The sequence below is a fragment of the Micropterus salmoides genome, unplaced genomic scaffold (genome assembly GCF_014851395.1).
Source record: "Micropterus salmoides isolate LMB-PRFRI ecotype aquatic unplaced genomic scaffold, ASM1485139v1 Ms_hic_scaffold_3, whole genome shotgun sequence".
Classification (NCBI taxonomy): Eukaryota; Metazoa; Chordata; class Actinopteri; order Centrarchiformes; family Centrarchidae; genus Micropterus; species Micropterus salmoides.
The window spans coordinates 16,713,936-16,728,949 of NW_024042261.1; the positions used below are offsets into that span (position 1 = coordinate 16,713,936).

At 40.5% G+C, this 15,014-nt stretch overlaps 2 protein-coding genes across 2 annotated transcripts in view; both read left to right on the forward strand.

Moving 5' to 3' along the window:
• Window positions 1-85: 85 nt before the first annotated feature.
• Window positions 86-9,269, forward strand: pdcd10a (programmed cell death 10a). Its single transcript, XM_038693398.1, has 8 exons — window positions 86-204; window positions 2,885-3,079; window positions 4,509-4,562; window positions 4,709-4,826; window positions 5,511-5,637; window positions 6,766-6,844; window positions 6,947-7,029; window positions 7,463-9,269. Exons 2-8 carry the CDS (start codon window positions 2,990-2,992, stop codon window positions 7,542-7,544), a joined length of 633 nt encoding a protein of 210 aa, XP_038549326.1. The 5' UTR covers window positions 86-204; window positions 2,885-2,989; the 3' UTR covers window positions 7,545-9,269.
• Window positions 9,270-10,500: 1,231 nt separating this feature from the next.
• Window positions 10,501-15,014, forward strand: part of LOC119883569 (WD repeat-containing protein 49-like) — a 30,380-nt gene continuing 25,866 nt past the window's right edge. Inside the window, exons 1-5 of the mRNA XM_038694284.1 lie at window positions 10,501-10,803; window positions 11,034-11,094; window positions 12,318-12,413; window positions 12,672-12,980; window positions 14,422-14,595. Of these exons, the coding sequence (XP_038550212.1) occupies window positions 12,333-12,413; window positions 12,672-12,980; window positions 14,422-14,595 (564 nt within the window). The 5' untranslated portion in view covers window positions 10,501-10,803; window positions 11,034-11,094; window positions 12,318-12,332. The remainder of the gene's footprint in view (window positions 10,804-11,033; window positions 11,095-12,317; window positions 12,414-12,671; window positions 12,981-14,421; window positions 14,596-15,014) is intronic.

Consider the following 15,014-nt stretch of genomic DNA (forward strand, 5'->3'; position numbering starts at 1 on the left):
CAACCTGTACCTTGTTTGGGATTTGAAGTCCGTTTGGGTGGCCATCACAATGACGAGACATAAAAGAGAAGCACAGAAAGAACTACAACCATCCTCTGTTGTGATACCAACGACCAGCGCTCAACACCGCCCACACCGGCTCTCGGCGACAGTTTTGTCAGGCAGAAAACTTCCTGAATGAGACACAAACCACAACAAGAGCGGGTGAGTAATCTGTCAGACCAAATGACGGAAGCGTCTGTCTGTTTTTGTTCTATATTTTAAATTTCCGCTGTTATATCAGCTGCCGCTTAGCTAGCGATGTATAGCGCTTGTTAGCTTAGGACCGAGTTGATCACCTGCTCTAAACTGCTAATCTCATGTTAGCGCGTTAACGCTACCTGAATTAGGTGTTGTCCGCCTTTTACAGTATCCACCTTCTTGTCATCTGCTCGCTGCTTCTCTTCCCTTCATTGACAGCAGTATCACCGCAGGTTAAGTGTCGTGCAGTAACGTTACCTGTCAGTCCTCTCCCATCAGCCATATGTTGTTTTTTTTTCCAGTTACAAAGTTGTTAGGTTAACAACGTTACAGTGTATGGCACTGAACTTATAGCATCACCTCACATCACTGTCAATGTTTGCAACCACAAAGATCCGGTGAATAGTGTATGTAACTGTAATGTAACGTTAAATGTAAAGGGGACTACCCTCTCTTCCCCAGTTGTCAAATATTGATCAGTGTGCCATAGAAGGTCAGGCAGATAATTTGGTTTAAAAGTGCTACCACCGCAAAATTAAGGTGCTCGACCAGTAAATGCCACAACGAATTATGACCATAATCTTTGCAGTGTAATTTACAGTGTGGTGTTGATGCAAGGGTCCTATTAGAGAGCTCTAAGGGCCCTGCTGGCTTTAAACTCAACTAGATGGTACAGTAATGAGCCAGATATGCAAAATTATGGTTGTGAGCTTTATGCAAACTACTATACTAGAACCCTGTTACAGGCACACCTAAATATAATGCAGCCAAGTTGAAACGTCCACCTGGGCAAAGGTTTATCATGTACACGCAGATGCATAGCTAGGAATTATGGGTGCTATGCACAGATCTTACTGTAACCCGTCCTTTCCGGTCTTCTCAGTTTACACCATCTGTGGATGAAATCTTGACCTGTATTAAAATATCTTAACACATTAATTTAGGAGGACTGACTCAACCCTAATTGAATTAGTGTGTCTTGGAGTTAATTCTACTTGTATCACACCAGTTGTCCCTTATTCAGGAAGTTTTGTTTTTGTCTGCGCTCGAAGTATCAATGCCAAAGTATGTATTTGTTTTGTTGGTGTCAATGTTACGTGCACACACATTAGATGTAAGAACATCCCCATGTTGGGCCTAGCAAACCCCTGTCTAAATACAATATAAATTTGATGACCTTCATCTGTAGATCATTTGTGTTGCTAGGAAAAACCTTGGATCCATTTGTATACTTTGACAACTCTCCAGGATTATGAGAAGAGAGGACAATGTTCAAAATACAATTCAGTTGGATTAAAGTATAAATCTGGTTGAAACCCTTGTCTTTGCTGACCTCTAGTGGCAGAATCTGAATTGGGGACAGTATGTCTGTGTTTCCCAAAGGCCAAGATTACATCCTGAAATGTTTTTGTTTTTTCATCACAACCCAAAGATATTCAGTTCACTGTCAGAGAGGAGGAAAGAAAGTAGAAAATATTCACATTTAATTGGCTGGAATCAGAGAATTTCTTTTGTCCCAAAAAAATAACTCAAATCGAATATCAAAAGAGTTGTAGATTCAGTTAACAGTTGACAGCTGATCAATTAATCAGTTAACCGTAGCAGCCCGATTTACCGGTGCAACTAAGCACACTTTTGACTCCAGTGAGTGATACTGGGTGTGACCAGAGGTGAAACAGGTTTAAAAATTTAAACCAGAGACGCAGCAAAACACTGCTTGTCAGCCTGGTAGGTTTCACTGTAAAGCCTACAGAAGGGCTGACTCTAACTGTGTCTCTTGTTGTCTCCCGGTGGTAGCTGTTTGAATTCTTGTATGAAGACACAGTGACTGATCTTCCTCTCGCAATCAGGAAACAGTGCCACACTGGACCTATTTACAACCTTAGGCTCAATCCCATTTCCCCCCTTGCCCCTACCACTTGTTAGTGTTTGTGCAATAGTGGGTATGAAAAGAAGCAAAACATTAATAAACTTTATTTGAGCCCGCTTATTTACAGTTAGTAAGGAGTATAAAGTCTTGTGAATCTTAAAAGACAAGGCACACGCATGAAGACAGACTTGGTATGTAAGTGAGTGGCCCTGCCTTACTCTAAATGATCTATTGTATGATTAGAATGAAGAAGGACGACATATTGGATCGTGTGTGTGTGTGTGTGTGTGTGTGTGTGTGTGTGTGTGTGTAAAACTGAAGCGGAAAAAAATCACTTAGTCTGTATCATGGCCATGGTTCTATATTTATCACAGTGGTGTTTTTTATTGCAACAATAACATTGGAGAGGGTGTTCCTCATCCAGGTATGACTGCCAGTTTTGTCACCATTGCACCCAGTGGAACAGCAGAGTGCACACCCTTCAGCAATGTGGCTTTTACTTGACGATGATGTCTGCGACTGAAAAGCTTTTTGGGAAGTGGTACACACAGGATCTTGTGACATGAAATGGGAAGGAATAAAGCTGGTGCATTGCTGGAGTCATTATGAAATAGATTTTATGAATTTATTCTATCTTTAACCGAGCCACTATTCTGTCCCCTCTTTTCAAGAACATTTAAGTGGTTGAATTGATTATTGATTTTTCTTTTTTCCATTTCCATCCACCACCATCTATCTCTCCCTGCTTGTTCACCCGTCACTCTTCTTCTTCAGGTCCTTGTCTGCTCCCATTCTGTCAGTCTTACGTGAGTGATTGAATGCGGTGAAACTGGCATCAGTGGACAAGTGTACACACAGAGGGCCATTGATTGGTCAAGGATGACCATGGAAGACATGAAGAATGAAGCAGACACTGCATCACTCGCCTCTATGGCTCTCTACAGTGTGATGTATCCTGTCTTTAACCAGGTAAGGAATGCAGGCTTTCAGTGGAAGTGTAAAAAAAATAATAAAAAGAAGAACATGGGACAAACGAAGCCAAGGTTTTCTTGCTGAGACATAAATGTGGATGAAACTTGTGGTAAATATTCAGGTCATTAGGGGAGGTTGTAATATGTGTTTCATGAAAATGCTGTTGGAGGTTAACTTCTGTGCAACATTCAAAGGTTTGTGGTGTAGCAGAAAAGAAATAAAGAGGCCGTAGATGTTGAATGTCCCTTGTTAAAGCTGAGTTAAAAACACAGAAGAAGTGCTAACAAAGAAGTTACTGTCAATATGTGGACACTGTCACTGGGTGCTTGTGTCTACATGATTCTGCTGTATGTGTATGTGCACTTGTGTGGGTATGTTTAGTTAAGGTCTGTGCTCTGCATATTTACCAGTCTATTGCCACTTTTATGATTCAGACTGAAATATCCCATGACATTTTGTACCCACGTTAAGCTTCCCCTGAAGATAAATCCTAATCATGATGAATATGTTTTTACTTATTCATTGAAATAGCTGATGGATTCGCACCAGATTTTGTACATGCATTTGCAGTCCAGTAGCTCCACCCTGAGGCCGATGTAGTTGGTTTTAGTTAAATATCTCAACAACTATTGGATGGAAAGGTTTGACATTTGGTGCAGATATTCGAGGTCCCCATAGGATGAATTGTAAAAACTTTCATCACACATCAGGTCAAAATTGAAATTTGGTTTACAAACCTAAATACCTGCAAAGCTAATGACATTCCCATCAGCCTTAGCTGTACTTTGTGTTTAGAGCATGGGAACACGCTAAACTAAGATGGGGAACATTATACCCGCTAACCCTCAGCACCTTAGCATTGTCATCAGCGTGCTAATGTGATCATTTAGCTCAAAGCACCATTGTACAGCCTCACAAAGCCGCTAGCGTGGATGTAGGAAGTGGGCAAGCAAGTAAGTCTTCTTTTTCTATTCTCTGGATAACTATTATGAACAAATGTACAAATATAAAGTACAAATACCAAATTTAAACCAATCAAATACACAGGGCTTTCAACAATACAAGAGTCTTGATAGGAGATTGACTTTTAAAAGACACTTTATTTTAAAGCAACATGTGTGTGAGTACATGCTGTGTAAAATGACAAGACAAAAAGGCAGAACTTATAGTTTGAAGTTGTGACAAGCTCTTTAATATCAGAATCAGCTCAGACGACTGGAATAGACTTCAGTTCTCCTGAAGTTTAGCATTTCACAATAGAATAACAATATGTCCTCCTTTGAAAATGCAGGATCGCTGGCTTGTATGTACTTTCTGCAGAATTACATTTCAGGACAGAAGAGAGGCCATGATAAGAGCTAAGCCGAGTGTTTGTGTGGTGTTTTGTGCTGCTGGCTGATGTTTGTGTGTCTTTTATAACTTGCAGTTGGAGAAAGTCAACTTATCAGCTGCGCAGACCCTGAGAGCAGCTTTCATAAAGGTAACTAAACTAACAAAAACTAAACTTTGTTTGCATTTCATGGGATGAACTGCCATCTTCCTTCTAAAAATGGTGCCCTTACCTTTTTTAAAATCACTTTATACTGTGATCACTGTCAGTGCAGCTGTATGTTTGTGTGTTTAAAGGCAGAGAAGGAAAACCCAGGTCTGACCCAGGACATGGTTATGAAAATACTGGAGAAGAAGAACTTAAAAATCAACTATAGTGAGTCTCTACTTCGCATGGCTACAGACGACGTGGAAGGTAGGATGCTCGGTGAATGGTGCATACAAATACAGAAGGCGGCGGGGGGGGGTTATGAAGTGTCACAAAGGATAACAATACAGCAGTCTCACCATGAGATTTACAGTAGGTCAAAAGTGAGAAAGGTGTATTCAGCTTAACAATTTAACTTTGTGCCACCACAATTTATATTTGTTTACATACTATCTTGTTTACTTGCTGTCCTCCAGAGGCACGACATGCACAACACTGACTGTGTTGCTCAAAGACACTTTTGCAAGCTGGATGATTACTAACCCAGCTTCATGTGATGCCTCAGCCCATTATACAATAGCCCAATTATCCACTGGGGGGAGACGTTTCTCCACAAATCAACTGCTCTCCCGGTTCTCAATTGTTCCTTTTCTTACTGTAATTGAATTCCTTGCGCCGTGTACAGTGATTGATGGTAGTAATGAATTCACACATGCGCGCACACACACACATTGGATGAACTTTAAAAGTACCTCCTGCATGGCATAACCCAAGCTCAGTCCTGCCTTCACTTAACAAACTAAACATAGTTACAGTGTGTTCATACACTTACACTGTGGGTGTGTGTTTTTCACACATGGCACCATTAGTAAGTGCCTCATTTCAGTGTCCCAATGTCTGTTTGCGCGCACGCGTGTGTGTGAGTGTTGACTGTCCTCTTGGTGCTTTCAGAGTTCATGATTGACAGGCGAGAGCCAGAGTTCCAGGAGCTGAACGAGAGGGCCCGGGCTCTGAAACACATCCTCAGCACCATACCAGATGAGATCAATGACAGAGTTGGCTTCCTACAGACCATCAAGTAAGAATGAATGAAAAAGTTAAAATCTTCAATCTTTCAATATATCCTGGGCAGTTTTGAGGTCAGTCTGAGTGGACACAAATACACACATGTGGCTAGCTAGAGCTAATATCTGCATTGTTGGTACGCTGTTTGTTTGGGGCACATAAACAGACTGCACAAACAGTCCAGCCGTCCTATTCGTGTGACTAATGCCATGTGAAAATTTGCTTCGCGCTCTTGTCCGAACACACTTTCAGAGCTCCAGTCAAGATATGGTTTTGTGTTACTGCAGCACCTTTATTTAGCAAGATAGTATGTGCTTGTGTGCAGTAAGAATGAGCAAAAAAGAGGACTCACTGTAGTTAATAATTGCTTTTAAATAAATCTTTAATAGTAAACATCCAGATTTTACAGACATTTTACTAAAGAGAGTGTTTGACTTTCAGTCAGACACTCTCTGGAATAATCACATTGCTTTATCTTTTCCAACTGGTCAGTTGTGCTGTATCAAGGAATGGTAAAACAATAAATTAAGATCAGCGTTCCAAGTTACACATTTTTAATACTAGATGAAGTCATGTCAAATCAGGTGAGAAGTCTTCAGCATGGGTGTTCATTGGTGAGCTTGGGAATAGTATCTGTTACAAAATAATCTCAACTCAAAGGTCTTTTTATTTATTTATTTATGAGCTTTCAACCGCCTCTCACATCTTCATCAGCCAATCGAACCGGCCATGGTGTCATGGCATGACCCAAGTTTAGAAATCAAATCATTAAAACATGCAACACAAACACACACACACACACACACACTAAAGAGAGAAAGTAAAAGACGTTTCATTTTCTTGGCCCACTTTGCCATTATTTTGATCGAAGTCAATACTCTTAGTGAGTCACTGCTTAAGTTACTCACCCAGCAGAGGGCTTAGAAATAAAATCAATTCAAAAGGAATGCAACAGCAGATTTCAAGTGCGTTTCACGAATGTGAAAGCATTTTTGTTTGTGAGGAAAGGGAGACAACGAGCAGGATCAAAGAACTGTTGTTTCAGGATATCACTGCCTAATTTAAAAAGCAGACAGATTTTGAGATATTGTGTATTTTATTTATTTTTTTACATGCATTCATTTGTGTGTGTCATCCGCAGAGACATCGCCAGTGCCATCAAGGAGCTGCTAGACACAGTTAATACTGTCTTCAGGAAATACCAGTATCAGAATAGACGGGTGAGTAGAAACATGAAGAAGAAGAAGAAGAAGATGCTCACACATAAATGCATTTACTATGAAATAAGTGGAGCTGAAAAGCTGTCTGTATTTATTGGTTAGGCACTGGAAAAGCAGAAGAAAGAGTTTGTGAAATACTCCAAGAGCTTCAGTGACACTCTCAAAACCTACTTCAAAGATGGAAAGTATGACACTGTTTCGAGTTTATTCTCTGTTTTAGAAAGGTTTTCTTTTTTTTTCTGTCTGGTTTTCGTCCTCCCTGTCTGCTCTCTCAACTTGTTCAGCCTTTTCTATTTCACATGTGCACACCACTACCAACACATGTAATGAAACGTTGTACACGCACATACCGTGCATGCACACACACAAACACTGTCACCACCATGTAAATGGTTGTCGTTTGATCACAGGCCCGGTTCTATCAAATCCACCCTTGCTGAATAATTCCCTTGACCCATTTCCTTTGGATTCGTGCTGGCTTGTGTTCTCTGATGCCTGACATTCTCCATTCTAGCCAGATCAAAGTGTTTCCTGGATCAATCCTAATATTATTGCCATGGTTTCTTTGCTGTATGATTGACACATGTGTCCTTGTGTCTCTGTCACGGTTGTTTTCAGAGTGATAAACGTGTTTGTCAGCGCCAACCGGCTCATCCACCAGACCAACATGATCCTGCAGGCCTTCAAGACTGTGGTGTAGCAGCCGGAGAAGACACACACACAGTTTAAAAAAATTTTTTTTTAAGAGAATAGGTGATATGAGGCTTTGTAATTTGTCGAGACATTTTATTATTTTGGGCTGTATAATTTATAATTCTGTGGCTTTGAGGGGAGATCAGGTAGTTTGAGGTTCAAAGCAAGCCAGGTTGACAGTAATTGCCAGGGATTTTTAACTCTCTTTTATGTTGTTCTTTTATCAGATTCTTAAGTCGATATTTCTTCATTCCTTTATATATTTTCCTCTCTGTTCAGCACTGTGTAGTTCTGAAAAAGTTTAGGGAAAATGTGATTATTTCCTGTGTCCTTAAAAGTTTGGTTATTACACAAGTCTGAAAAGTACAGTGAAAAGAAGTGGCATTCAGTTTCCAACTACATTCCCACATTTTTGGACTTTAACTCTTAATTTAAATGTCACTGTTCTTTTGAAAAATAGAATCTTGATGTATATGGTGGTATCACATACTTGGCACTAATATCCTGCCACTATCAGCATGCAGCATATTCAACTTAAATCTGAAAGGTTCAAATCCTGTAAAGAGATGGAGGAAAAAGTTCAGGAATTTAAAATGAAGACTGTGTTCACTGACTGCTTCCTTTGTCCTGTACTACTCTAATATTCACTGCTTCACCCACTGCATCTCAAACACAACACACCCAGGTTAGCAGTTTCTTTTTACTTTAGTTACAGAAATGTATGTGAATAGTTCACATTTACTGTCTACTAACAATAGATAGTCCACTATATAAACGAACACGTGGCTTTTTTTAATGATAGGTGGTCAGAGATGCAAAATCTTAACATAATGATCCAAACCACATTTGGGTTGTGTAGATGTACTGGGGATGTGTGTCCGGTCTGTTTTTTTTTTTTGCTGTATTTCAGCCGTTTCTAACATTTTCCCTATTTGACCCCTTAAAATAATATCTACTTGTGACTCGCATGGTTAGGGCCTTGGTGGACATGAGGTTTGAGCAGTTTAAACCAGAGTGATTATTATAAAAAAAAAAATTCTTTCTCTGATTTAAAAGGTTTTTACAGGCCTGACGAGGTAAAAGTATTAAGTATTTCTTATGAATGCGTTTTCTTTTTAATCCTCAGATTTGTTACATTGGGAACCACTGTTGTATACATTTATAGAAAAGGAGAATCACTTTTGAGGCTTACATTTCATTTTATTGTTTGATGGTGAAATGGTGGTGGTTTGATCAGAGGTATTTTCAGAAATCCACCAATGTCAGTGGTAAACATCTGTGTCAGTGTCAGATACCTATCATCAATGAGCAAATCCTTTGTTTTGGACTCCCGATTTGTACCACAATCTCATACGGGGCACAGCTGTGATTACGTGGCCAGAACCTGGAGCTCAAAAGCAGGTTGGCTTGTAGAGTCCATATTGAAAATCACAGAGTAGTTAAAGGTCAATACAACAAACAGTTGGCAGTTGGCTTGGTTTTGGAAAAAGAGGTACAAGAGAAAACGTTACATGACATCAATGCTCAGACTGACAAACAGTGACTTTCTTGCAACTGCTTGATTTACAGATATGAATGTACGGATCAATACAAACCTAAATGGATGGTTTATTCTAGTTGACACAAATGTGTTTGACCGGTATGAATGTATAATTTTTCTTTTCTGTCTTTTTGCAAAGGCCATGACAACCACATGTAAATAAAATAAAGGGACTTGGAATTCAGAACAAGAGTCGGTAAGAGTGTGTTGGGAAATTTCTTTTTATTGCAAAAGAGTTTTGTCATTTGAAAAAGATTTTCAGAAGTGGGTCTCTCTTCAGATTTGCATTGTTGTATGAAAGTGCTTCATTTCCGCTCAGTTGCCCTTGCATTCTCTTTCTTCGCCCGCACCTCTTTCCTCTCAGGACTAAGATCCGTACCAATTTTTTCCCCATTCCAGCAACTTCATTCTTCTCCCTGTATAATAGTGGATTTTCCATGGTGGATTTGTGGTGGGCTATTTTGGGCTCTGCGCTGGCTCCTACATGCACCACTCTAATCCAATTGTGATAGTGTTAATTTTTAAAGCTTTATTATTGAAATTGCTGAGACCTAATTTTCTGATCCTGTCACCGTTGACGGCCGCTGTAATCAGCTAATTCAAGTTATTCCAGGCCATTAAGTCACACACAGGGATTGGTCGTGGTCGCTGAAGCAGCAGGGAAGGAGGGAAATGATAGTATCTGTTGGATGTACAACTTCTGTGTATTCATGGCATCTATTTGTCTGAGTTTAACAAATCCCTGCAACGTTTCCCCCCCTCCTTTTGTGTGTGTGTGTGTGTGTGTGTGTTGTGTGTACGTGTACAGTTAAGAGTGACCCACAGGAAGTCCTCTCAAAGGCATTTGAATGGCACAATAAAGCTCTGGTGTTGTGTGTTTTATCTTTGTGCTGGTTCAGGTTCATATCAGTACTTTTTAAAGTTGTTTGAATACACAAAAACTTTTATGAGTGGCAGTAGAATGCTAATGCGCTTGTGAATTGTGTTGCTGTGTCTATGGTTTGTGTGTGTGTGTGTGTGTTTGTGTAGGGGAGTAATTGTACCTAATCTGTGAACAGAAGACACACACACACACACACACACACACACACACACACACACACACACACACACACACACACACACACACACACACACACACACACACACACACACACACACACACTCTCTCTCATTGTGTCGCATACAGACGATAGAGCCTGGACTAACAAACACTCTTTTTGACTACTTGGTTGCCAGGAAACTTAGCCTGAGTCTTTGAGAGTGAGGGATAATAAAAAAGAAAAGAACTGTGTGTGTGTGTGTGTGTGTGTGTGTGTGTGTGTGTGTGTGTGTGTGTGTGTGTGTGTGTGTGTGTGTGTGTGTGTGTGTGTGTGTGTGTGTGTGTGTGTGTGTGTGTGTGTGTGGCCTCTGCCACTGTCTGGGCTACTGGGGGCAGTTAGTTAACTCTCTCCGGGCGTGTGTGCTGCAGCCAGGGCTTTTAGCGTTGATTGCTTCTCAGACATCGCTGGTTTAGACAAACCTCTGGACACAAAGCTCAGGACTCCTGGAATCATCTGAATCCCAAAGATCCGGCCATGGCCAAGACAGATTTGTTTGAAATGTCATACATTTGAAAAAAAAAAAAAAGGTGTTTCAACGCCTCGGAGCACGGGGGACTCTGGGACAGAGGTATGTTTACTCTGGACACCCGTTGTGGACTGAGAGGATGAAATTGGTCTTCTTGGTAAGTTTGAATATGTGAACAGAAACTGTGTGTTCAGCTCTATTATATGGACATGATTAAAAAACTGCTTGATGTTTAGACACCAGCAGCCCTGGCAAAGTACAGCTAACTTGACAGCGATGTTGCCAGGCCAAGAACCTGTCATGCAGTTACAGCCTGGTGCTGAGATGGTTTTTTGGATGGTTTGACTGCAGTGGATGATACTCTGTACAACTGTAATAAACCCGCAGTGACAGTTTCGAGAGAGGCTGGACCTGAAGAGGCCAGCTAGGAAGAAGAGAGGCCACCCTGGTAAGTGGCAACACATACGACAGCACTATACACCGTTTTTTTTTTTATTTATTCCTTGAGTTATCTTCTCATATTAGCACAACTGAAAACCGTTCCTTAAATGTCAGTTTGTAACATTTATATGCTCGATATATTTGTTCAAACAGCAATATGTGTAGTGCATCAGCTGACAATATGGGCTTATTTTTGTGTTGATTTTATGGAACTGTCTGTGTAATCTCATAAAGAGCAATGCCAGCTGCTTGCCACAGAACAAGTCAGGACGTACTTGATTAAAAGTTATCACTCTCATAAACAGAATATGCTTGAAATTGTCCCCAAGGTTTTACCATTCTTCTCATTTGTTACTGTAGCATAAACATATCTGTTGCAGTCTACTACTTGTTGTCAGTGATGTAAATAAAGAGGTGGATAAACCATCATCAGCTATCAGGATCACGCTGCAGTTAATCACCATTATAAAAAGATAATAGCCTCAGCAAAAGCATTGATTTTCTTTGCTTTCATTATGCACCCTGTCATCTAAATCTCAGCGCAGTTTGATGCCACTTACACTGAATTTGTCTCATAAACGTTTATGTCGGGCTCAAAATGAAAGTGTGTTTTCTGTCCTCCACTGGCCTTTGTAGTGTTTTGTTGAGTGTTTTAAAAAGAAACTTTTCATCATCTCACATTTCGCTCTTAGTCCATCAAACGCGCTTTTAATCACCACATATGCTAATCTAACAAATCCTGCCTTTTATTCATACTTTTATTTATGCTGCTCATCTACCTGACTTCAGTAGGCCTATTTTATTTCACCTTACCTGACATAACAGGGACTTGACATGCTTTGGCAACCTGCCGCCTCCTCGAGTCATTCCTGAGACATAATTCGGGGACCTATTCACACACTTTTTAAAAAGCCACCGAACTGTGGGGAAAATATCTGTTGAAAATGAAAGACCTTTGCACACCATTCAACACAGACATGTTTGGATGGAGTGAAAAGAGCCGACAAAAGAAGTCCACTGCTGTGACGCCGCTGTATGATTATGGTGACATGACAACCTGCTGTGAAACAGATATGGAAGGTTACTGAGGGATTAGTAAAGCTGGGGACATCTCGTTTCGTCCTAGAGATGCGGGGAGTCTATTATTTGACTGTGAGTCTTCAGCACAGACTCACATGCACAGGCTTTACCTTCCTGACCTTGTCTGGTATGTTGGTGATTGATTGACAGGTCTGAGCTGTAACCATGGGAACAAGGATGGAGGTGGCACAGCTTGAGAGTCGGATGGACACTGAGGACTATAGAAAGCTACAGGGCCTTTTCCAGGTGAGTGTCTGTTTTTTTTTGTCTTTTTTTGGAACATTGTCATATTACAAAGAAGTTTAATTCACATGAGAGACACTAGAAGAGCATTATAATTTATACTGTATCTCTCTGTTTACCAGTATCCCACAGTACCACCCCTCCAGGTCTCATAAGAAATGTTTTAGAGACAGTCTGCAGCACATTGTGTTCAAGTGCTTAAGAGACTATATGTGTCTTTGTGCAGACATTGTGCAATGTCTCCTGTTGATCTTGATACAGGACGCCTCTGGTGCATCTCGCTCCTTGTCCAGAGCGGAATTTATCAATCTGGCTTGGTCCTCGGTTGGCCGTGGCTCCAAGGAGGAGTATGGCCTCCTGTTTGACAGTGTGGTTGTCACTCAGGAGCACCGCGGCCTCCTTCTGGACATTGATGCCGTGAAAGAAGAGGGACGGGTCGATTGGGGAGGCCTGTGCTCTTTCCTACTACTGGAGCTTTCTGATAAAGTGAAGAACACCAGAACTGGCAGTCTGCCTTGCTGGAAGCCCCCGCGCACTTTGACCTGTCCACATCGAGACTCGGTCCAAAAGGTAGAAGGGTCACTGACCTCTTGGAGACTTGGCGAGGGTTAGATTAGTTACCCCTTTTAAACACATGATCTATTGCGGCATGTTATCTGAAAAACATTTTGACATTGACCGGCTGAAGAATCCAAAACTCTGCTGACTGAGTGGAATTCCACTTTATTAAAAAGTGTGCGTGGAAAAGTTCGAAAGTATTAGGGTCTTGCTCATCAAAATGGCACTCCTCTTTTGAGATAAATGGCTCTGGACTCCTTTAAGTTTAACATCTATCAATTAATATGTAAATGAAGCGGCCGGTATAAAGTGCCTACTGGTGTGGATAAAGTGATGGCTCACCACTTTAATCTTTCAATCCTGAGAATGTCAAAATGTTGTGTAAGTTGTTTTCCAAATGGCTGGAAGGTTGTGACCCCTTTAGCTTAGATCAGTCTTAAAGAGGCAGACAGACTATGTCACTTAGAAGACTCACAGTTCTGAAATGTGAAAAATATACTCGAAGCTGCACTAATTCATATTTTTATATAAAAAGAGGTTGCTTGTTGTGACGAACCCACAGAGAAGTCACACGACTGTGTAGTTCACCTCAGCTCTACAGAAGGTTTTAGCCTCTTTCAGTTGAGCGTTTAAAGCGTGCAAAGTTATCAATAGCAGATTATTTAGCAGCTAAAGAGCCAAATAATTCCCTCAGGCATTGGAGAGCTATATGAACAATAAAAAGGGCAATGTCAGTTTTAAGTTTTTAAAACAATATACAACAGGTTACACATACTTTGGTGCTCCATTTGGTACATCTGTGGGGAAAAAAATCGCTAGAAACTCATTGAACCAGTGATTCACTAGCTGTATAAACAGGTAATTAGAATGAATAGAGATAAATACACCGCACGCCAATCTTGAGATCCTACAAAGTCTGCTGTTGTTGAGGGAAAGTGACCAAGTCTGCAGTGATTGCATTGGTAGTGAATCTGAGCCCTGACCCCTGCTCTGTAAGTATTAATAAACCTTTCTTGAATGTCTCTTTCTCATCAGACACAGTCAGCTTGAGCCTTTTTTCTGCAGCTCTGTTTTCCCCCCTCGTGGCTTAGCCAATAAAATGGCATCATTGATTAATCCTTTTTGTTTTATTGGTTTCAGCACAGAGGACTGTGCTCTACATCTCACTACACTAAGAAGATTTATGTTTCGTGGAGTTATTGTGTAGTTTTATTGCTAAAGATTAGTAAGAAAGGAAAGGAAATTATAGCTGAAATATTTTAAAGGCTTTCATCTTAAAGGCTGTAGCCTCCATTTTATTAATTGACTTTCCATTAAAATGTTGCAAGTTCTTCTGAAGGTCAATTTTTACAAAAGTGTGAAGTATGTAGAGAATCTTTCTGTTACTTTCCCCTATCTGTATATTTGTCTAGGTTAAATGTTGTTGATTTGTCATGTCCTATGGTCTCCCCAGGTGTTGCACCTGCAGAGTTCAGGTCAGTATCTGACCGTGAGTAAAGGAGGAACTGTGGGGCTGCGGGACGGAGAGGACATGTCCCTTCTGCACACTTGCCGACTGCAAAACAGCACAGTCACACCCAAAGACCTGTGGGTCACAGATATGGTGCTGCTGCACAACGTACACAAGGTGACTTTAACTTTCAGGAAGTCACGAGACAAACAATCGATCAGTCAGCCAAATGATAGTGTCCTGCTTATGTTGCCACTTTCTTGGTCTGAAGAAATGTTGTTGTAGAAATGTATTTATATATTAATTTTTAATAAGTAGTCTTAATTATTGGGGCAGATAGTGTACACCATAGAGGTAAACAACCATTTCACTCAGTCAATGAATTATTGATCAGTGGTTTTGGTTTATGGCATTGCAGACATGAAGCCGTTGCATAATATTCAGAAAATAAACATTCATTTTTCACTAATAAGAACATCAATTATTGATCAATACTTTTAATTAGCAATCTACAGATTTGTGGGTGACAGAATAATATTGTATAACACACAGTCTAAAGTAATTATCATTTTTATAGCATGTTGATGAGTCAAATT

Excerpts from the sequence above, each read along its gene's own strand:
- pdcd10a (XM_038693398.1), top strand. The coding sequence starts at position 2,990 with ATGACCATGGAAGACATGAAGAATGAAGCAGACACTGCATCACTCGCC. Across the intron at positions 4,563-4,708 it reads TGAGAGCAGCTTTCATAAAG|GCAGAGAAGGAAAACCCAGG; the intron begins GTAACTAAACTA and ends GTGTGTTTAAAG. Across the intron at positions 5,638-6,765 it reads GGCTTCCTACAGACCATCAA|AGACATCGCCAGTGCCATCA; the intron begins GTAAGAATGAAT and ends TGTCATCCGCAG.